The sequence below is a fragment of the Panthera pardus genome, unplaced genomic scaffold, assembly GCF_024362965.1.
Source record: "Panthera pardus isolate Hobbes unplaced genomic scaffold, ASM2436296v1 HiC_scaffold_15, whole genome shotgun sequence".
In the NCBI taxonomy this organism is placed as follows: domain Eukaryota; kingdom Metazoa; phylum Chordata; class Mammalia; order Carnivora; family Felidae; genus Panthera; species Panthera pardus.
In genome coordinates, this window is record NW_026526710.1 from 23,777,725 (window position 1) to 23,799,382 (window position 21,658).

General features: G+C 44.1%; 1 protein-coding gene across 2 annotated transcripts in view; it reads left to right on the forward strand.

The window, feature by feature from the left end:
• The window catches only part of UBE2L3 (ubiquitin conjugating enzyme E2 L3), a 55,372-nt gene that overhangs the window by 28,362 nt on the left and 5,352 nt on the right, over window positions 1–21,658 (forward strand). For both annotated transcript variants that reach the window (XM_019437429.2, XM_053902328.1), the window contains one exon: window positions 18,573–18,759. In XM_019437429.2, the coding sequence (XP_019292974.1) occupies window positions 18,573–18,759 (187 nt within the window). The remainder of the gene's footprint in view (window positions 1–18,572; window positions 18,760–21,658) is intronic.

The following is a 21,658-nucleotide window of genomic DNA, read 5'->3' on the forward strand; positions in this document are numbered from 1 at the left end:
TTCAGGGTTTTTTTCTTTAAGTTTATTGATTGATTGATTGATTGATTGATTGAAAGAGCACGAGAGAGACAATGCATGTGCGCGAGCAGGGGAAGAACAGAGAGAGAGAGAATCCCAAGCAGGGTCCGCACTGTCAGGGGCTCAGTCTCATAAACTCATGAGATCGTGACCTGAGCCAAAACCAAGAATCAGTTGCTTAATACACTGAGCCACCCAGGTGCCCCTCTCAATTTTTATTTGGGAATATTTTAATTTCTCGTTCATTTTTGGAGGATAGTTTTTGCTGACGGTCTTTTCAGCCCCTTGAATATGTTATTCCACTGCCTTCTGGCCTCTGTGGTTTCTGGTAAGAAACCATTTGTTTGTCTTACTGAAGATCCAGACATATCATTTGTCTTTTATGGCTTTCAAGATTATCTCTTTGGTGATTTGACTATGTGTCTTGGTATGGATCTCTCTGAGTTGATTCTCCTTGGAGTTCATTAAGCTTCTTGGATGTGTAGATTAATCTTTCATGGAACTTGGGAAGTTTTTGCTCATTATTTTTTCAAATATTCTTTCTGCCCCTTTTTTGTTTCCTAGCCTGCTTGGGCTCCCACAATGTATATGTTAGTCTTCTTGATGGTGTCCCATATATCCCTAAGCTTTGTTCACTTTTCCTTATTCCTTTTTCTTTCTGGTCCACAGACTGGATAATTTCAGTTTTTCTAACTTCAGGTGATTCTTTCTTAGTCTTCCTTCTGCTTACTCAAACCTACTGTCCAATTACTCTACTGAAGTTTTCATTTCACTTATTGTGCTATTTAGCTTTAAAATTTGTTTTCCTTTTACAATTTCTGTCTATTGGCATTCTCATTTTGTTCAGACATCATTTTCCTGGTTTTATTTAGCTCTTTGTCCGCTATTTCTTTTGCTTCTTTGAGCATGTGTTAGACTGTTGATTTTAATTCTTTGTCTAGTAAGCCCAGTGTTTAGACTTCCTCAGGAGTGGTTTCTGTTGATTTATTTTATTCCTTTAAATGGGTTATAATTGGGGCTCCTGGCTCGCTCAGTTGGTAGAGCATGCGACTCTTGATCTTGGGGTTGTGAGTTCAAGTTCCATGTTGAATATAAAGATTACTTAAAAATCTTAGGGTCGCCTGGGTGGCTTAGCTCGCATTTGACTTCAGCTCAGGTCATGATCTCATAGTTTATGAGTTTGAGCCCCGCATTGGGCTATCTGCTTTCAGCACAGAGCCCGCTTCAGGTCCTCTGACCCTCTCTCTCTCTGCTCCTCTCCCACTTGCACGTGCTGTCTCTTTCAAAATAAATAAATGTTAAGGTTTTTTAAAGTTTATTTATTTTGTGAGAGAGGGCGTATGTGTGCGTGAAGGAGGGGGAGAGAGAATCCCAAACAGGCTTCGTGCTGTCAGCGCAGAGCCCACCACGGTGCTCCATCCCACAAACTGAGAGATAATGACCTGAGCTGAAATGAGGATTTGGACACTTTACTGACTGAGCCATCCAGGAGTCCCTTTATTTATTTATTTTTAGAGTTTATTTATTTTGAGAGAGAGTGTGTGCGAGCATCCTCAAGCAAGGGAGGGGCAGAGAGATAGGGAGAGAAAATCCCAAGCAGGCTCCATATTCGGCACAGAGCCCAACGTGGGTCTTCATCTCCTGATCATGAGGTCACAACCTGAGCAGATAACAAGAGTCAGACACTTAACCAACTGAGCCACCCTGGTGTGCCCCTAAAGATTTTATTTTTAAGTTATCTCTACACCCAACATGGGGCTTGAATTTATAACCCCAAGATCATGTGCTCTAACTGACAGAGCCAGCCAGGCGCCCGTCTTTTTCTTTGTATACTTTGTGGTGGTTGTTGTTGTTATTGAAAACTGGACATTTGAATGTTGTAATCTGGAATCAGATTCTCCCTCTTGCCCAAGGTTTGCTGGTTTGTTTGTTTGAAAAAAAATTTTTTTAATGTTTATTTTTGAGAGAGAGACAGAGAATGAACAGGGGAGGAGCAGAGAGAGAGGGAGACACAGAATCTGAAGCAGGCTCCAGGCTCTGAGCTGTCAGTACAGAGCCTGATGCAGGGCTCAAATCATGAACTGTGAGATCATGACCTGAGCTGAAGTCGGATGCTTAACTGACTGAGCCACCCAGGCACCCCTGTTTGTTTAATCTCTACACCCACCATGGGGATTGAACTCCTGACACCAGGATCGAGAGATGCGTGTTCTACTGACTGAGCGAGGCGCCCTGGGGTTTGCTATTCTTGATTGTTAAAGGTTTCACTTGTGTTCTACCAGTGTTTGGGCTGAAATTTCCTTGATTGCCAGAAGCCTTAAAAAAAGAGTCTCGGTCTGTGCAGATTGGCTCTGTCTAGGGTACTACTTCAACACAGAGCCAAGCCTTTACTTGTTGCTTGTGTTGAGGCTATAGTTAGACAGTGGGTGAAAATTTCAGATCTTCTCAGGACTTTTCTGAGCATGTAGCCTGTTCGAGGCATGTGCATGGCTTTCTCAATTCCCCAGTGTGGTTGAGCACTTTTGAATGTCCTAATTTCGCTAGATTTCTTCTTGGCTTTTCCTCCATTACTTTAGGAAGTCTTAATCATTATCTTTTGCTCCAGGTGGCTTGTGTCTTACAATGTTTTTGAGCAGTGCCTATGATTTTTCACCCTATGTGGATTCTCAGTTAGGCAAAACAGAGATGAGCACTGTGTGTCAGCGCCTCAGGTAGCCCCTGGACACATTAGAACAGACAGACACAATAATTTGCAAGTAAGTTCTGCTCTGCTCCCTCTGGAGCCGGGGACCAGGGTCCCACACTGGAAACAGAGGCTGCCATCTGCAAGACTGTCTGTTGCCCAGCCTGGGAGGAGGTAGAGTAAGGGCAGGTAAAATTGCCACAAAAGCTTTCCCACCATTTTTCAGTTGCTTTTTTTCTTGATTCTTGGTTTATTTAGTTGCTGTAAACCTTGGACTGTTTTCCCAAGTTTTTACAAAATTGGTTCTGACAGTTTCTTGCGTGCATTTTTTGTTTTGTTTTGTTTTGTTTTATGTTTCTGTGGAGGAATAGGAGTTTGGAGCTGCTTGCTTTGCCATTTTGTTGATGTTGCTCTCAAATCTTTTAATTTTAATCAGGAATGAGTGGATTTCATTAAAGGCCATATTACTTGTCAATTAAATTTTATGATATGGGTTTTCAAAGTGACCTGTTAATTAAATCTCTCTTCCCTTTCTGAATTAACCCCTCTTTCACTGTGGACTATTTTTTAAAATAATTCTATTGTGTTAAGTTTACTAGTCTTTAGTGTTTTTGTATGTGTTCATATGTGAGATTGGAATGTGTTTTTTGTGTTCTAGTGGATTTGGGTAAGATGATCATACTAGTTTTAGTATTATGAAGTAGAAATTTCATTCTTTTTCTGTGTTGTGAATAGCTAATTTTTGCTTTTATGTTAACTTCTGCTTTTATGTTATGATGTCTTCTCTTTCCTTGGTGTTTGCTCTTTGTCCTTTTCTAATTTTGTGATTTGAGTGCTTAGTTCTTTAAGGCAGGAATTTATTCCATCTTGAGTTCCTTTCTTGCCTGGGCTACTCCTGTCCCATATCATTGTCACCCTGAACTTATGGTGGTACTTATGGTGGTGCTAGTTTTACCTGTTACTTAGAAGGTAAGATGTTCACAGGTGGAGACATTCCAGCAGTGACAGTAGTCTTCCTTCTAATGGTCTGTGCCTCAGTTTCTCATCTGTAAAACTCATAAGTCCCTGCCTCTCACAGTGGGCAGGGGACTAAATAGGTTGATGGTGCTCCTGCAGGGCAGGCGCAGAACAAGTGTTTACTTCAGCCAATGTTGTGGTCAGTGCTCCAGTCAGCTGCCCTGAATGTCTTTGCCTCTGGGCTTCAGAACTGCAGACTTGTGAGTCATCTTTGTATCCCTGAGGCCTTGTATATCAAAGGCTGCCCCAAGAATTGTTTTTAAAATGAAATGAAGGCTCTCTGGAGAAGTCTTGTACTTCCTTGCTGTGCCCCCCCCCCGCCAGCTGGTGGGAGAGGAAATAGAGTCTCTCTGACATTGCAGTTTGTCCGGTCTCTGTGCTGGCTCCTGAGGCTCACTGCTGTCTCCTTTCAGTGCCCACACATACCAGGTTCTGGTGAACTCCTCCAGAATATTTTTGGGGATGGGCATCAGTTGCACTGATTAATGTTGTCTTTCGAAAACTGGAAGTACCTTTGTCTCTGTGCAAGCTTTTCCATTTCAGGAGTTCTTTGCAAAGCCTCACAGGCTTATCATCAACTCTCCCTGATGTGTGCTGGATACCAGCCTCTTTTTTTTTTTTTTTTTTTTAATGTTTTTTTATTTTTGAGACAGAGAGAGACACAGCATGAGCAGGGAAAGGGCAGAAAGAGAGGGAGACACAGAATGTGAAAGCAGGCTCCAGGCTCTGAGCTGTCAGCACAGAGCTCAACGTGGGGCTCGAACTCACGAACTGTGGGATCATGACCTGAGCCGAAGTCGGATGCTTAACCGACTGAGCCACCCAGGCGCCCCATATACCAGCCTCTTTTAAACAGCTTTGCTTCCTTGTTGTGTGGGCTACAGGTCAGTGCCCTCCACCAGTTGACCCTAAGTTGGGCTGTGTCTAGGGTACTCAAAACTAATTGTTGCATCAAATTCCTGTTAACTTTGAGAGAGAGACATCGCATTTTCTCAGGAACATGACCTCTATTCCTGCTTAGGAGGCTGCCCCTTCTGCTTAGGGTACTCATCTTCCTCCTCCTGAGTCTTCTCTGAAACTCCCCATCCCCTGGTCTTGGTGAATCTTACCCTTCTGTGTTCTCTGCAGTCACCATTTGTACTGGTGAGGTCACTTTTGACTCCCAAGTAAGGAAGCCCCCAACTCAATTTAGCTTTGCAAAGGGAAAGTTACTGCACCTGACAAAATCTGATGGTGCATGCTCTGTGCTCTTAGCTGGTTAATCCAGCAACTCAGTGATGTGAGCAAGGACCTGAATTCTGCCTGTTCCTCTTCTCCTGACCTTGGTTCAATTCAGTCCAGCTTTTACCCAGCTGTCAGAAAACTGCTGCAGTACTGCAGACTCCTGCAGGGCCCCAGTGTCCAGGGTCGGAAGAGGACCTTCTCTTCCCTTCACTTCTCTGTCTCTTTGAACTGTTTATTTTGAGGTAATCGTCGATTCTCATGTAATTATAATAATATAGAGAGATTGGCAGTACCCTTCACCTATTGCGTAACCATAGCATCATATCATAACCAGAAAATTAAGTAATACAGTCCACTGACTTTATTGAGATTTCTCCAGTGTTAATATGTGTGTGTTTATGTCTGTGAAGTTTTATCATACATGTAGTGTGTTGTGACCAAGAGCAAAGACACCTATCCCAGAAGCTGCCCACAGGCCCCTCACATGTTATCCAGAACCAGGACACATGGCTTACCCCCACCCCACCCTGTAGCAATCACTGGCTGAAGTAGGATAGTGCTGTCCAGTGGGGACATACTGTGAGCCACAGCTGTACTTTAAAATTTTCTAGTAGTCCCACTAAAATTTTTAAAAATTCATTTGGGAGTTCATTTTGTAAATAGTTCACGTAATGCAATATGTTTAAAATATGGTTCAACATATAATCAGTATCAATAATTATTACTGAACTATTTTGCATTCTTTTTTTTTTTTTTTTTTTTTTTTTTTAAATACAAGATCTCAAGGGGGCACCTGGGTGGCTCAGTCGGTTGAGCATCCAACTTCGGCTGAGGTCATGATCTCGTGGTCTGTGAGTTCGAGCCCCGCGTCGGGCTCTGTGCTGACAGCTCAGAGCCTGGAGCCTGTTTTAGATTCTGTGTCTCCCTCTTTCTCTCTCCTCCTCTGCTCATGCTCTGTCTCTCTCGTCTCAAAAATAAATAAACGTTAAAAAAAAAATTAAAAAAATAAAATAAAATAAATACAAGATCTCAGAAATCCAGGTGGTGTTTTGCACTCAGCACTTCTCAACTCTGAAGAGTCACATTTCAAGTGCACAATAGCCACTAGCAGCTGGTGGCTACCTGTCGGACAGGTTTAGACCAGTCAGGATTTACCCCTGTGTCACAATAGGGAGCAGTGTGACTGCATACAAAACCAGAAGTTTGCCAGCAAAGAAATGGGGGAATGCCTGTTGGCTGGACAGCCTGTTGGGGCCTGGTGTGACCCACCCATCATTGTGCCCCCTTCTATTTGGGCACTGCTCACAGTGTGACTTTTGCTGTATTGTGATATTGATATCTATCTCAGTGAGTTCTGATTCAGGTGGGAGCCTGAAATCTGTTTCCCTTCTACTTCCTGTGCCTAGCACCATGTGACACACATAGTAAGCACCTCACACACGGTTTGTAAATTCAATCTGTAATTATCCTAAAGCAGTATTTCTCAGTGAGGTTGTGTTGTACGCTGCATTTTGGTATGTGTGTGTGGATTATCTGTGTCATATTGTCCCTGTTTCTTGTCCACTAGATGCCAGTGGCCAACTTTGTCATTGGGATGATGTAAGGGCACCCTTAGGCATTTCTAAACCTGTCTGAGAGGGACAACATTGCCCTTAGTTGAGAACCACTGTTTCTGTGTTTGCTTTGATTTTGTTTTTTTTTAAGTTTATTTATTTACTTTGAGAGACAAAATTCCAAGCAGGCTCTGTGCTGTCAGTGCAGAGCCTAATGCAGGGCTTGAACTCAAGAACCGTGAGATCATGACCTGCGCTAAAATCAAGAGTTGGACACTTAACTGATTGAGCTACTCAGGTGCCCCTGATTTTTTTTTTTAAACAGTTTTATTGAGATTCATAAACCATACATGCCATCCTTTTAAAGTGTATGATTCAATGGATTTTAGTCTATTCACAGTTAGGCAACTATCACTACAATTTTAGAACATTTTTCATTACTCCCAAAAGAATCACCCCCCACCCATAGTTCATTCCCCCCAGGCTGAGGCAACCAAAAATCTACTTTGTCCCTGTAGATTTAGCTATTTTGTATATTTCATATAAATGGAATCATACCACATATGACCTTTTGTGTCTGGCTTCTTTCTTAGCGTAATACTTTCATGTTCATCCCTGTTGTAGCATGTATCAGTACTTCATTCCTTTTATTGCCAAATATTCATTATAACGGATATAGCATGGTTTATTTACCCATTCATCAGGTGATGGACATTTGGATCGTTTCCACTTTTTGGCTGTTATGAATAATGCCGCTGTGAACATTCATGTACAGGTTTTTAGGTGGACGTGTGTTTTCATTTCTTTTGGGTATTTACATAGGAGTGGAATTGCTGGGTCATATGGTAACTTTATGTTTAACCATTTGAGGAATTGCCAGACTGTTAACACAGTGGCTGTATCATTTACATTCCTACCAGCAGTGTGTAAGGGTTCTAATTCCTCCATATCCTTGCCAACGTTTGATATTGTCTGTCCTTTCAATTACAGCCATCCTAGTGGGTACAGAGTGGTATCCCATTATGGTTTTGATTTGCATTTCCCTGTTGGCTAATAATTTGAAACATCTTTTCCTGTGCTTGTTGGCCATTTATATGTATCTTTTGGAGAAATGTCTGTTCATGTTACCTTGCCCATTTTTTTTTAATGTTTATTTATTTTTGAGAGAGACAGAGACAGAGCGTGAGTGGGGGAGGGGCAGAGAGACAGGGAGATACAGAATCCAAAGCAGGCTCCAGGCTCTGAGCTGTCAGCACAGAGCCCGACGTGGGGCTTGAATTAATGAACAGTGAGATCGTGACCTGAGCTGAAGTCAGACACTTAACCAACTGAGCCCCTACCTTGCCCATTCTTAGAATTGGGTTATTTGGGCCTGCTTTTTTTTTTTTTAAATTCAGTTGTAATTAGCTTTTTTTTTAAATGTTTATTTTTGAGAGAGAATGTAAACGTGTGAGTGGGGAGGGGCAGAGAGAGTAGGGGACAGAGGATCCAACGTGGGCCCCACGTTAACAGCAGCAAGCCTGATGCAGGGCTCAAACTCGAACCGTGAGATTATGACCTTAGCCGATGTCAGACACTCAGCTAGACTGAGCCACCTAGGCACCCCTAGCTTTGGTTTTTAAAAAAAAGCGGCAATAATCAGATTTTCCTTTCTAATAAGAGCTTGTGTTATTTCCATGTGAATGACCTAGAATTGACTCCCTACCACCTAGATTGACTGTGAGATTCTCATACTTCCTACTTTATTAGCAACTCTAAGCTGTGACTGGTGCCTAGGATATCCAGAGTTGTAGAAATGTTTTCTCTTCTGTGTATAAGCTCCAGGCTGGTTCTGACTTCTGGGGTCATTGTATTTCAGGTGTGTTAAACCATTATTCTGAGAGCTGACCCATTCCTGGCCATATTCAAAAGAATAACATAAACACTGGCATTGATGATTTTATAATCGAGAAGACAATCTGAGTTTAGCAAACATTTGAGGCCTTGGGTCCCTGCTCTCAGGCATCTCCTGGACTAATGGAGAAGACAGGTGATCAAAATGCAGCAGCTATCAGAGTGCTGTGAGGAGCCCACCAGAACAAGGCTTCCTTGCCACCACTTCCCTCTGTTTTAGATAAACCCAGGCTTCTTATATGAGAACATCACTGATCTTGTGGCTTCCCAGAGTGAGTGCTGCTACCATATCCTCATGGCTCCCTACAACCTTGCCTCCCGTGCTTTTTCCTGTGGTGAAGAAGGGGCACTGGCCAATGATGCCTTGGGAATACATAGTAGCTTTGTTTTTTAATTAAAAAAAAAAAAAAATGTAGGGTCTTTAATGCTTGCTCCCACAGGTACTCGTGATACTATTGGTATCGTCTTTACAAATGAAACGGAGTTCACGCCCTGCAGTGGGGGGTAGCAGTAAAGAAATTGTGGTATATCCAGACAGCAGAATATGCTGCAGCCATTAGAAAGATCAAGGAGATAAGTGTACATGGGTGATGAGGGTAATGTTGGTGGCAGCCTGTAAAGTAAATAAAGGTGTTATGGCACTGTGCGCACAGTTCCCCAGCATGTGAGAGAGAGCCTCATGTGCCTTCACCTAAAAGAAGGGGCAGGAATGCCATCTACTAAGGTTCTGGCCCCAGTCCTCTGTCAGGGAGGCTAGACTAGAGGAGCTTGTTTTCTCCTCTGCCTGCCCACATCCCACATTTTCTACAACAAACGAGGATTTCTGTCTCTGTTAGTATTGAACATTATTTTAACAACTTTAGGGCCAGATTGTAGAAAGCAGTGTGTGTTCTTGGCTTGCCTGCCTCCGCCTGAGGGTCCCTCCTTCAACCTTGAGCTTGTCTCCTCTCCCTCCTGGGAGAAGTTAGCCACCTCTAGCCAAGCCCCCTCAGCCTCTACTGAAGCAAAAATGTAATAAATTCGGGGCGCCTGGGTGGCGCAGTCGGTTGAGCGTCCGACTTCAGCCAGGTCAGACTTCAGCCAGGTCACGATCTCGCGGTCCGTGAGTTCGAGCCCCGCGTCGGGCTCTGGGCTGATGTCTCGGAGCCTGGAGCCTGTTTCCGATTCTGTGTCTCCCTCTCTCTCTGCCCCTCCCCCGTTCATGCTCTGTCTCTCTCTGTCCCAAAAATAAATAAAAAACGTTGAAAAAAAAAATTAAAAAAAAAATGTAATAAATTGAACAAAGTTTCATTGCCTCGATTTTCCATTTGTTACTTAACGGATACAGAGTGAGGGCAAAGAAAGTCTTAAAATTAGAGGTGGTTGCACAACATTATGAATTCACTAAATACTACTGAATTGTATGTGCCAAAATAGTTAATTGTGTGTTACGTGAATTTTGCTTCAATTAAAAAACGTTTTTTCCCCACTTGCAACAAAACCTACTTTCTGAAGCTAGTAGGGTGTTCGGATGTCTGTGACATAAGCACCCTTTCCTTCCTTTTTTTTCCTGTTGCCCTCTGGTGATTAGTGTGGTGTTCTTGATTAAAAGTATTTGGCACTCTCCCAGGCACAATATAAAAGCTCCTTTAGTGTTAGGTTATTTTTTGTCAAGGAAGAAGGAAGATTTCCCTCAGCTCCACCCTGGCCTCCAGGAGCGTGTGTGAAGCTTTGGTTTCCTTCTTTTACCTTTTTGTTGCTACATTTGTAGTTGTAATCTCTCACCTTCCTTTCTGGATCCTTATTCACTTTATAGCCCACTTCACCGGAAATCCTCACCCTCCAGATACCTTCCTTTTTTCTACATTGCCCTTCGGGACTGAGGAGGAGCCAAGTCCTGCCTGTCTCAGGGCCCAGCCTTGGTTTGTGTTTTCTGCTCTTCTCCGCTTTCCTGTTGATTGTCCTGGAGCTTCTTCCTTCTGCTTTTCTGTAGCTGTAATGGTTGAAACCAAATGAGGGGAGCCCTGGTTTCTGACCCAGAGCCATACATAAAAAATAATTTTGCCACCAACCTCAGATTGCACTGGGGATATTCTTAGGGAGAAGAGCATCCTTCCATGTTGGTGGGAACTGTTGAGCTCTTGTCCAAACCAGGCACAGGCTTTGTGGACAGAAGCCACCTGGGGCACTGCCCTCCACGGTCTCTGTAACATTGAGTGTGGCTCCACCTGCAAGGTGTTCTGGCGTGACAGAAATGGGAAACATCTGGATTGCAGAGTGGAAGACAATGTATAGATAGCAACATGAACAGAAGTTATGAAAGATTATATAGACAGTATGACTCCAGTTTTATAACTACTTATAAGAAATATGTATAGATGGGATGCCTGGGTGGCACAGTCAGTTAAGTGTCTGGCTCTTGCTTTCAGCCCAGGTCATGATGTCACGGTTTGTGAGATCAATCCCCACATCGGGCTCCATGCTGACAATGCAGAGCCTGCTTGGGAATCTTTCTCTCCCTCCGTCTCTGCCCCTCCCCTGCTCGCTAGCCCTCTCTCTCAAAAATAAACATTAAAAAAATTAAAAAATATATACGTATAGATGTCCAGAATAAAATGTCTTTGTTTATGCTACATATGCATAGAGAACATAGCAGGGCCATGCAGCAGCGACTAACAGCTATTACCTGGGGGATGGAATGTTTAATACTTTGTTGTTGTTGTTGCTTTTGTTATATTTCTATGAAGAATAACAATAAGGCTACTTCATTCCTGGGGGTAGTGGATTGTGTTGTGAGAAGTACATACGAGTTCAGAGGAGAGAATATTCCTTATTGAATTCAGTTCATGGATATTGTGATTTTTAAAACATTAAAAAAATTAAAAAAAATTTTTTTTTAACTTTTATTTATTTTTGAGACAGAGAGAGAGACAGAGCATGAACGGGGGAGGAGCAGAGAGAGAGGGAGACACAGAATCGGAAGCAGGCTCCAGGCTCTGGGCCATCAGCCCAGAGCCCAACGTGGGGCCCAAACCCATGGACCGTGAGATTGTGACCCGAGCTGAAGTCGGATGCTCAACCGACTGAGCCACCCAGGCGCCCCCCAAAAATTTTTTTTTTAATGTTTATTTATTTTTGAGAGAGGGAGAGAGACAGAGTGAGAGTTGGGGGGGGGGGGCAGAGAGAGAAGGAGACACAGAATCTGAAGCAGGCTCCAGGCTCCGAGCTGTCAGCACAGAGCCCGACGCAGGGCTCGAACTCACAGACGGCGATACCATGACCTGAGCCAAAGTTGGATGCTTAACTGACTGAGCCACCCAGGTGCCCCACTGAGCATGATTTTTAAATTTAGATATAATTCATAGGGTAGTTTGGTCATGAGAGATTGGAAAACCAGTTCTAAGATTACTTCCACTAATACTTTCAGTATGATGGAATTCTGTAGTGTGGGGTCTTCATTGACAACTATAGTGTGAAAAACCCTGTGAACCAAATTGTTGGAAATGGTACAAATAACTCATTCAGAAAGCAACGTTAGTGCAAAATCAGCCTACTAATTGAGCAGATTTTGTGATTCAGGCAATCAGGAAGCTTATTTTCAGAATAGCTACAAAAGAATAAATACTTGACAGTTTACAAAGGGTAAAAAGACATTGTCTGTGTTCAGAAGACCCATGAGCTTATCTCAGCTTTTGAGAAGACTCTAAAAAATTTTTTTAATGATTATTTATTCTTGAGAGAGAGAAAGAGAGAGGATGAGCAGGGGAGGGACAGAGATTGTGGGTGGGTTGGGGGACACACAGAATCCGAACCAAGCTCCAGGCTCTGAGCTGTCAGCATAGAGCCCAATGCAGGGCTCCAACCCATGAACCATGAGATCATGACTTGAGCCAAAGATGGACGCTTAACTGAGCCACCCAGGAGCCCCAATTGACAAGATTCTAGAGTAGACCCTGAAGACATGAGAGCATAGAAAGCTCCCCTTCAACAGCACGGCTCAACTCTGGGGGGCGGGTAGCCAGCAGGTCAGGTGTGGGCTTGGCATCATTGTGAATTTCAGGCTTTGTTAACTTGCTGGGTGAGGCATGGGGAAAGGATGGGATGCGACTGAGGGGTCGTCACCAAAATGGACAGAAGTGGATGCGATACACAGAGCCTTTAGTTCATCCTGGAGTGAAGAAGGGACAGCATGTTCGTTAGCTCTAAACCAGGATCCACCTGTTCGCATCCAGTCAGCCATGAGTCCTGCATGTGGTGTCAGACAGCTAGCTGTGTACATGCTGTGGGGACACACCATGTGGCAGCAGTCCACATACGTCAGGGAGCGGGAGGATTGGACTGACTTCCTCTGTGGCTGCCAGAGAGCTGTGTGGTGTCCTTACTGCATCACAGAGAACGCAGTCACAGCAGTGACATAAACTGTGACTTCTGTGGGGAAACTGAAGGAATCAGGGTCAACATTCAAGAAAGGGAAGACGTGCAATGGGGTCTTGAGATTCTTGAAGGGTTGCCCTGGAAAGGAAAGATTAGGTTTGGCCACAGGGTTAGGAGTAGGACACATGGGTAAACAGCCCCAGATGGTCTGATGCCATGTGTGGAGGAGCTTCCTCTTGGTCTTAGTTGCCACAGAATGACTTTGTGCCTTGCAAAGTTAGTGTCGAGAACTGTGAAGGATCTGAAGTTTTTGCCCTACTTGCAAGCTAACAAGGTAGCCTGCCACGGCTTATTGGACGCTGGCAGGAGACAAAAGACTTCTTGTACAGGGACAGAGAACAATTCGTGACTCATGATACAGCAAGCCACATGAGCATCAGCACATTCTCATCAGTGCCTCTTGCCCGCAGGCCCCACAGAGGTGACGAGGATGGGGTATGCCATCACATGAGGTATGCCTGCACATGCAGCAAGTTGTGTTACAGGAGAGGAAGGGTGAGTTTAGGGTCTTAGGCTGATTACTCAACTTCCACCTCACTTGTTAAGTTTCCAGATGTGGGTGATGACAGCATCTGCCTGAGGGTGCTGTTGGGGGAAGTGAATTGGAGATAAGACAGAAAAACAGCTAGCATGTAGTAAGTCTTTGGTAAAGAGTGGTCAAATCTTATTTACATGCATGTGTGTAATGACTAGAAGCAAATGCAGAAAAGGGGATTTTTTTTTTTAAAGTTTGTTTATTTCGAGACAGAGAGGGAGCATGAGTGGGGGAGGGGCAGAGAAGAGAGAGAGAGAGAGAGAAAATGAATGAATGAATGAATTCCTAAGCAGGCTCCGCACTGTCAGCGCAGAGCCCCCAAGATCATGACCTCAGCTAAAGTTGAACGCTCAACTGACTGAGCCATCCAGATGACCCAGAAAAGGGGATTCTTAGCATGAAAGCGATACCAAAGTTATTTTTCTTTTTCCTTTTTTCTCAACCATACTGTTGATAAAATATACTTATGTAAAGGGAGAGTGGATACATGTTTGGCTTGTCACTTATAGCGTCTTCAGGAGAGAGAGTAAAATTTAAAATCTGTGCAGTAATTTATGACATGTTAAAATTATCAGAAGAAAAAAATTATCAGAAGAAATTAATTTTACATCTAAAAACTTTCCTTGGGGCGCCTGGGTGGCTGAGTCGGTTAAGTGTCCGACTTCGGCTCAGGTCATGATCTCACGGTTCGTGAGTTCGAGCCCCGCGTCGGGCTCTGTGCTGACAGCTCAGAGCCTGGAGCCTGCTTCACATTCTGTGTCTCCCTCTCTCTCTCTGCCCCTTCCTTGCTCATGCTGTGTCTCTCTCTGTCTCAAAAATAAATAAACATTAAAAACAAAAAACAAAACAAAACAAAAAAAACACTTTCCTTGACACAGCAATGTGAGCTGAAGGGAATGCAAGGCATACATAAAGGTGGGAATGACAGAAAAACATTGGTCAGGGTCACGCATAATAAGTTTAGGTCTGAAATGTCAAAAGTTGTGGGGCTTTAGGCCTTTATCCGGAAGGTATATGCTTCTTCTGTGTTTTAATTTTTGCACACCTTCAGCAAAAGTCCCTGGGACCGGTGGACAGTCTGTGTGTCAGCACACATTCGAGCCACTCCTTTGGTCCTCCGCAGAGCTCCAGACAAGGACAGAGTCTCAGAGAAGTTAAGGTGAGCTTAGCCACACTCCCTGGATTGTGGTGAGAGGCTCAGCCTGTCCTGCTTCTGGTAGCAAGAGAGCTGCTTTTCTTGAGCTTTTTGCCAGGTGCCAGGCTCATTGGACTGTATGTGCTCATACTTCATCATCAGTGCAGGCTGCTGTTATACTCCCATTTTACAGATGTTCAAGAATGTCCCAGGCTTATCCAGCAAGGAGGAGGTAGAACCGAGGTTAATACTGCTAACTGGGACCAGCTATCTCTTGCCTCTCAGCTCCCAGCACAAGGCAAGGCACAAGGCTGGTGACTAGTCTGGGGCAGTGAATGAATAAATCTGGCAGAAATCACAAGCCAAACAAAAGTTATAAAGGAAAGCTCTTTTCACTTTGCTCAAGCAGTATAAGCGAACATGATTTTTACTTAGAAAATTTAAATCTCTCCTAAAAAACAAAAGCAGTATTCTCTGAGTTCCTTCCATTTGTAATTTGTACAAATTTGTATATTTGTAACAGTGAGTTGAGCTGTCTGTCCTAGGTAGTGAGTCGGGGTGGGCAGACAGGGCAAGGTCTGGGAGGGGTCTGCTACCACTTTAACTTCTGGACAGTGTTCTATAAAAATCTGTGTTCATGAAGAAGGGATTAGGGAAGGATTTGTTGGGATAAAAATGATTTCCCAATCGTGTCTTCTCCTAACATCCTTTCCCAGGTGTGTGCAGGTCAGTCTCCTCACACAGGCATACGACCCAGACTGTTAGTTAGCATCTCCACTCCTGACCCTGAGTCTCCAACTTCCTTACAAGCTTCCCCACAGGTTAATCTGAGAGTATATCCCGCTGTTCAGGGGGAGTTCGGAGCCCTAAACGTGGCCCCAGGCTTTCCTTAGGAAGACCCTGTGTAACCCCTCGGCCACACTGTCTGCTCCCAGCCTCTTGTCTTCCCCAGACTGCCCCTTCCAGACCCCACCATCATAGTCTTTAGTCCTATCTGTCGGGAAGTCTTCTCTCACCCCTCAGCCTTCCCCAACTTTACCTGTCCTCCAAAGCCCCTGCCCCATGCCTCCCTTCCTTGGGCAGGATTAGAACACAGGGCAGTGTAGAGACCTGGTGCAAGCCAGCCTTGCTTCCCAACAGAGGAGCCATGTTTTGCTGGAGGATGCCCAGATGGTTTGGGGCTTGAAGAGGAAGGGCGGGGGGGGGCTGCCAATAGCATTCCTGGGCGCTCTGTGAAGCTTAGCTTTCTTTGGGTTGGGTGTGACATGGCACACCTGGATGGCACACAGGAGAGCCAGAGTATTGGGGAAAGGCAGTAGATGAAGGGTTTGCTCAACCCTGGAGGTAGAGGGAGGGTGGGAAGAATCTGGGGCTCTTTTTCTTGGGGCATCTCTCAGAGGCTCCTGGGCCCATCAGGGCATCCAGGCCCTGAAGTCTAGATCTTTGAGCTGTCCTAGGGACAAGGATGTGGGGCATGGTTCTGGCCATGTGTGGATAGCAACTAGGGGCAAGCTCTGTTCCCCAGAGTTCAGCTGGAGTTCCGCCACCTCTTTGAACCGTTAGCACTCAGTGTGGTCTTGGTTGGGTTGTTATATGTTCATATTGTGTGTGACTGTTCATATTTTCAAAAAATATATTTGCAAAAGACATATCTGATAAAGTGCTGTATCCGAAAATATACAAAAAATTGTTAAAACTCTATAATAAGAGTCTGATTTTCAAATGGGCAAAAAATCTGAATAGATACCTCACCAAAGAAGATATATAGATGACAATCAGCATATGAAAAGATAGTCAACATCATATATTGTCATTAGGGAATTGCAAACTAAAGTAACATGATACCATACACACCTATTAGAATGGCAAAAGTCTAAAACACTAACACTAACAAATGCTGGGGAGGATGTCTTGGTGAGGAACTTTCATTTGTTGCTGGTGGGAATATAAAATAGTGCAGCCGCTTTGGAAGACAGTTGGTGATTGTTTTTTTAATGTTTATTTATTTATTTATTTATTTTGAAAAAGAAAGTGTGAGTAGGAGAGAGGCTGAGAGAGAGGGAGACACAGAATCTGAAGCAGGCTCCAGGCTCTGAGCTATCAGCACAGAGCCTGATACGTGGCTCAAACCCACAAACCTCAGGATCATGACCTAAGCCAAAGTTGGATGCTTAACCGACTGAGCCACTCAGGCAACCCAGTTGGTGATTTTTTTTAAATGTTTAGTTTGGAGGCACCTGGGTGGTTAAGTCAGTTAAGTGTCCAACTTTGGTTCAGGTCATGATCTCACTCAAGGTTCGTGGGTTCAAGCCCGGTGTCAGGCTCTGTGCAGAAAGCTCAGAGCCTGGAACCTGCTTCAGATTCTGTGTCTCCCTCTCTCTCTGCCCCTCCCCCACTCATGCTTTGTCTCTCTCTCTCTCTCTCTCTCAAAAGTAAATAACCATTAAAAAAATGTAAATGTTTAGTTTGTGAGAGACAGAGAATGAGAGCACAAGTGGGCAGAGGGGGAGGGAGGGAGGGAGGGAGGGAGGGAGGGAGGGAGGGAGGGAGAGAGAATGAGAGAATGAGAATATATCTCAAGCAGGCTCCATGCCCAGCACGGAGCCTGCTGGAAGACTCCATCCCATGACCTGAGCCAAAATCAAGAGTTGGTTGCTGAACCTACTGAGCCACCCAGGCACCCTGACAGTTGGTGCTTTTTAACAAAACTAAAAATAGTCTTAACCTACAATCTAGGAATCATGCTGCTCAGTGTTTACCCAAAGGAGTTAGGAATGCATATCCACACAAAAACTGACACACAGGTGTGTATAGCACCTTTATTCATAATTGCTAAACTTGGAAGCAACCAAGATGTCCCTCAGTGGATGAATGGAATAAGTGGTGATAAATCCAGAAAACAAAATATTTAGTGCTAAGAAGAATGAGCTATCATGCCATGAAAAAACATGGCAAAACCTTAAATGAATATAACTAAATGAAATATGCTAATCTGAATGATTCCACCTATAATGTATGATACCATACCAAACCAACAAAATGCATACCAAGAATGAACCTTAGTATAACTGGACTATGGGTAACAATTAACTGTCAGTGTAGGTTCATCGATTGTAACCACTCTATGGGGGATGTTGATAGTGGAGGAGGGGACATATAGGAATTTGGTACAGCTTTCCCCTGCTATCAGGGGAGCATTCTGGGGCACCCAGCTGGCTCATTTGGTGGAGCATGCAACCCTTGACCTCAAGGTTGTGAGTTCAAGCCCCATGTTGGGTGTAGAGATTACTTAAAAATAAGTCTTAAAACACACACACTCACAAACACACACAACTGGAGCATTCCTAGGAAACCTTTTATAAGCCAAAATGGTGTAAAGCAAAGAAGCATTTAGTTACTATTAATTTATATGGAAAAAATTGTTAGTGTTTCCAGACCCCAAAATTAACCTCTCAGGCTTGTCTGATACCTTAGGGACACGTCTTGCTAACAGATAGACAAAAGTCAAGGTAAAGCACAGATGTTTATTACAGATACAGTTCAAAGCTCTGACAGCTTGCCTCAGATGCTGAGTGCAGTTCCTGAAGAAGGCACTTGTCGGCGCCACCACTCTGGCTGTTCCAGGTGCAGTGCTGTCTCTATAAATGATTGCTGCAAAACAGATGCTGAATGCTATTTTCATTTTTTGCCTTTTTTGGTAAAAGTGAAAATCCTCTTCAGATTTCTGTCTTTTGGCTAGCAAAACAGGTACTAACATAGGTCTTTCAAGAAAGCAAAGTGGCGTCACTCAAACTTCTGGAAAGTGGGGGATACCTGTACTTCCCTCTCAGTTTTGCTGTAAACCTAAACCTACTCAAACAAACAAAGTCTATGAAGGATACAAAGAGAAAGAGACCACACGGCCAGTTGCAGACCTTTATGCAGCTTTGCGGACATCCTGCTCCGGAAACACCAATTGATGGTTGCCCTGAAGGTGACAAGGCTTCAATTGGCATACTATTTGAAATAAGTTAATTTTTCAAGTAAACAGGACAGTCCTGTCTCAGCTACAGGTGTTTGAACTGTAGCGTGTTCATTTTGATCTTTTCTCATTCCCTGCAGGACAACCCTCCATATGATAAGGGGGCCTTCAGAATCGAAATCAACTTTCCAGCAGAGTACCCATTCAAACCACCGAAGATCACATTTAAAACAAAGATCTATCACCCGAACATCGATGAAAAGGGGCAGGTCTGTCTGCCGGTAATTAGTGCTGAAAACTGGAAGCCAGCAACCAAAACCGACCAAGGTAAGGCATGCTTCTTGTGTCTTTCTCAGGTGGTGCTCTTCTGGGGATGCTGTTGTGGGGCAGGGGCCCCTCAGTCCTTTCTAATGCCATGTTTCACAGATTCCAGAGAAATCTTACCTGACCCAACTCCAGTGCATGCACAAGTGCTGCTGAGGTTCCCGTCATTCCTCATGGGCAGGGCACATCTCAGTCAAACCATTGACCTGCACAGGTATTTGAGGAGGCCCTCCTGTGCTCGCAGACCAGTGGGGACACATGTAAATAGACCAGCCCAGCATTTGCTGCCTGTGCAGTTAGGGGGTGTAGGTACTGTCCCTGGAAGTTTTCATGAAGGATTGTGGGGCTGCTTTGAGTGGGAAAGGGCAAATGGTGTTTAAGGTGACCTCGTATAGCAGTTAGCACATGAACTCAGACTTGAAGGAGGGAGGGAGGTTGGAGAGGCCCTGCCAGGCTAAAAGAAGGGTGCAAATCAAAGCTACCTGGCAGGCAGCACAATGCCAGTGGCTCAGAGTGGGTGGTGCTGGGGGGAAGGGGCATGGTCAAGGGCTGTGTGTCCAGATAAAAGCACAAAGTTGGTTTTAGTGGGCCTGAAATTCCTTGCAATTGAATGTGGCCATGTGTCCAGGTACTTCTGTATGAACATACATGTGCTAATTTTTCTGGGAAAGGTACTTGATTCATTATTATGGTTGGCCTTCCTCTTGTCCCTTGGAAGTATCTAGATTTTGTTATGGACTGTGTCTAGTTTTTATTTCTTAACTTCAGAACTTTCTTTTGAACTTTTAATCTCATATTGTTGGTGCGTAGCCACCTGAACCACTATACGGTCTTTTCAGATTAAAGGGAGTGGATGAGGGTGGAAGGCCTCAGATGGTTTTTCAGACTGATATAGTAATTTTTCATTGGAACCCCTGGAAGATGGAGTTGAAATCCTTTTGCATGGGAAGTTGAGCCTCTCTTGTTTGAAATAATCATCATGAAAGGTGTCCATCAGGCTTTCACAGCTCAGTAGTAGAAAGGAATGGGTCTAAATGTTGAGTCTGGGTAGAGAGATCTCCAGTGGACGTGACTTTCGATCATGGACAACGTGATGTTTATAAAAGCTGATGAAGTTCTTAAGTGCACATACTTGGTTTTTGTTTTTGTTTTTCTATACAAATTCCTAGCTCTGTGTTGGAAGGCTGTAGCTGCATTTGTTCCGGAATGCCTTGTCAGCCTCTCACACAACTTCAGGAGCCCTTGCCAAGTTGTGTGTATCTAACACCATGCCCTGGGAGGGGAAGCCCTTCCAGGCCTGGCTGCACCACAGCTCAGACTGCCAGGCCTCAAAGTTATAAGATCTTCTCCCTTACCTGAGAAATGGAGTGGGACCAGGGGCATTGAGGCTTGTAGGAGATACAGACACAAGTAAAAGTGCTCCACACCTCTTCAGAGACTAGCTGCTCAGGATGGGCAGATGTAGGCGCATAGCCAAAATGCTGAGCTCCCCTCCACCCCTAAATTAGATACCTGTCAGATACCTGAGATAGGCTTTTCGTTCTTTTGGTACTTGCCGGTGGGCTTTTTTTTTAATTTTTTTTTTTTTTAACATTTATTTATTTTAGAGAGACACAGCATGAGTGGGGGAGGGGCAGAGAGAGAGAGAGAAGGAGACACAGAATCTGAAGCAGGCTGCAGGCTCTGAGCAGGCTGTCAGCACAGAGCCTGATGCGGGGCTCGAACCCACAAACTGTGAGATCACGACCTGAGCCGAAGTCGGATGCTCAGCTGACTGAGCCACCCAGGCGCCCTTGCCGGCAGGCTTTTTAAGATAAAAATTTTGGTACAGGGTACTGTTGTGTGTGAAGTGGTGGGCAGACTTGCTATTTTGTTATTTGGGACAGTTAGGGTTTCTTTCTGGAAAATCGTTCTGTAGCTTGTCCTCACATACAATCAGGCATGTTGTCCCTGGCACTTGCTGATATGCTTCCATGTTTATGCTATTATTATGTTACAAACCACCTTAAAACTTCATGACTTAAAATAACAGCAATTTGGTATTTCTCATTCTGTAGATTGGCTGGGTTCAGCTGGATGGTTCTGTAGCTGGTCATCCCTGGGGTCACTCATGGCTGAGTATCTCTGTAATTCAGCATTCACAGCAACTTTACAGTACATAACTGCTGCAAAAAAAAAAAAAAAAAAAAAAAAAACCAAAAAAAAAACCCCAAAAAAACACAAAAACCCCAAAACACCCAAGAAAACAAAAAAACTAGAATCAGCTGTACCTGGAATGTCCAGAATAGGCAAATCTAGAGATAGAACATAGATTAGTGTTTGTCAGGGGTGGGATGAGGGGATTAGGAAGTGACTCTTTATAAGAGTGGGTGTTTTTGGAATGATGAATATGTTCTGGAATGAAATAGTAGTGGTATTACACAGTTTTGTGTTATCTGCTGAAAACAACTTAATTTGTATACTTTTAAGATTTTTTTTTAATGTTTGTATATTTTTGAGAGAGAGAGCATGAGCAGGGGAGGGGCAGAGAGAGAGAGAGGGAGAGAGAATCGTGGGCCTTGAACTCACGAACCTTGAGATCATAACCTGAGCCGAAATTGGATGCTCAAACAGCTGAGCCACCCAGGTGCCCCTTGATTTTTAATTAGAAAGTAGAGAAGCATTAAAAATTGAGCAAAAGTATGGGGTGCCTGAGTGGTTCAGTTGGTTAAGTGTCTGACTTCAGCTCAGGTCATGAACTCGCAGTTTCATGAGTTCCAGCTCCGTGTCGGGCTCTGTGCTGACAGCTCGGAGCCTGGAGCCTGCTTTGGATTGTGTTTCTCTCTCTCTGCCCCTTCCCCACTTCCACCCTGTCTCTTCTAAAAATAAATAAACATTTTAAAAAATTGAGCAAAAGTAGCAG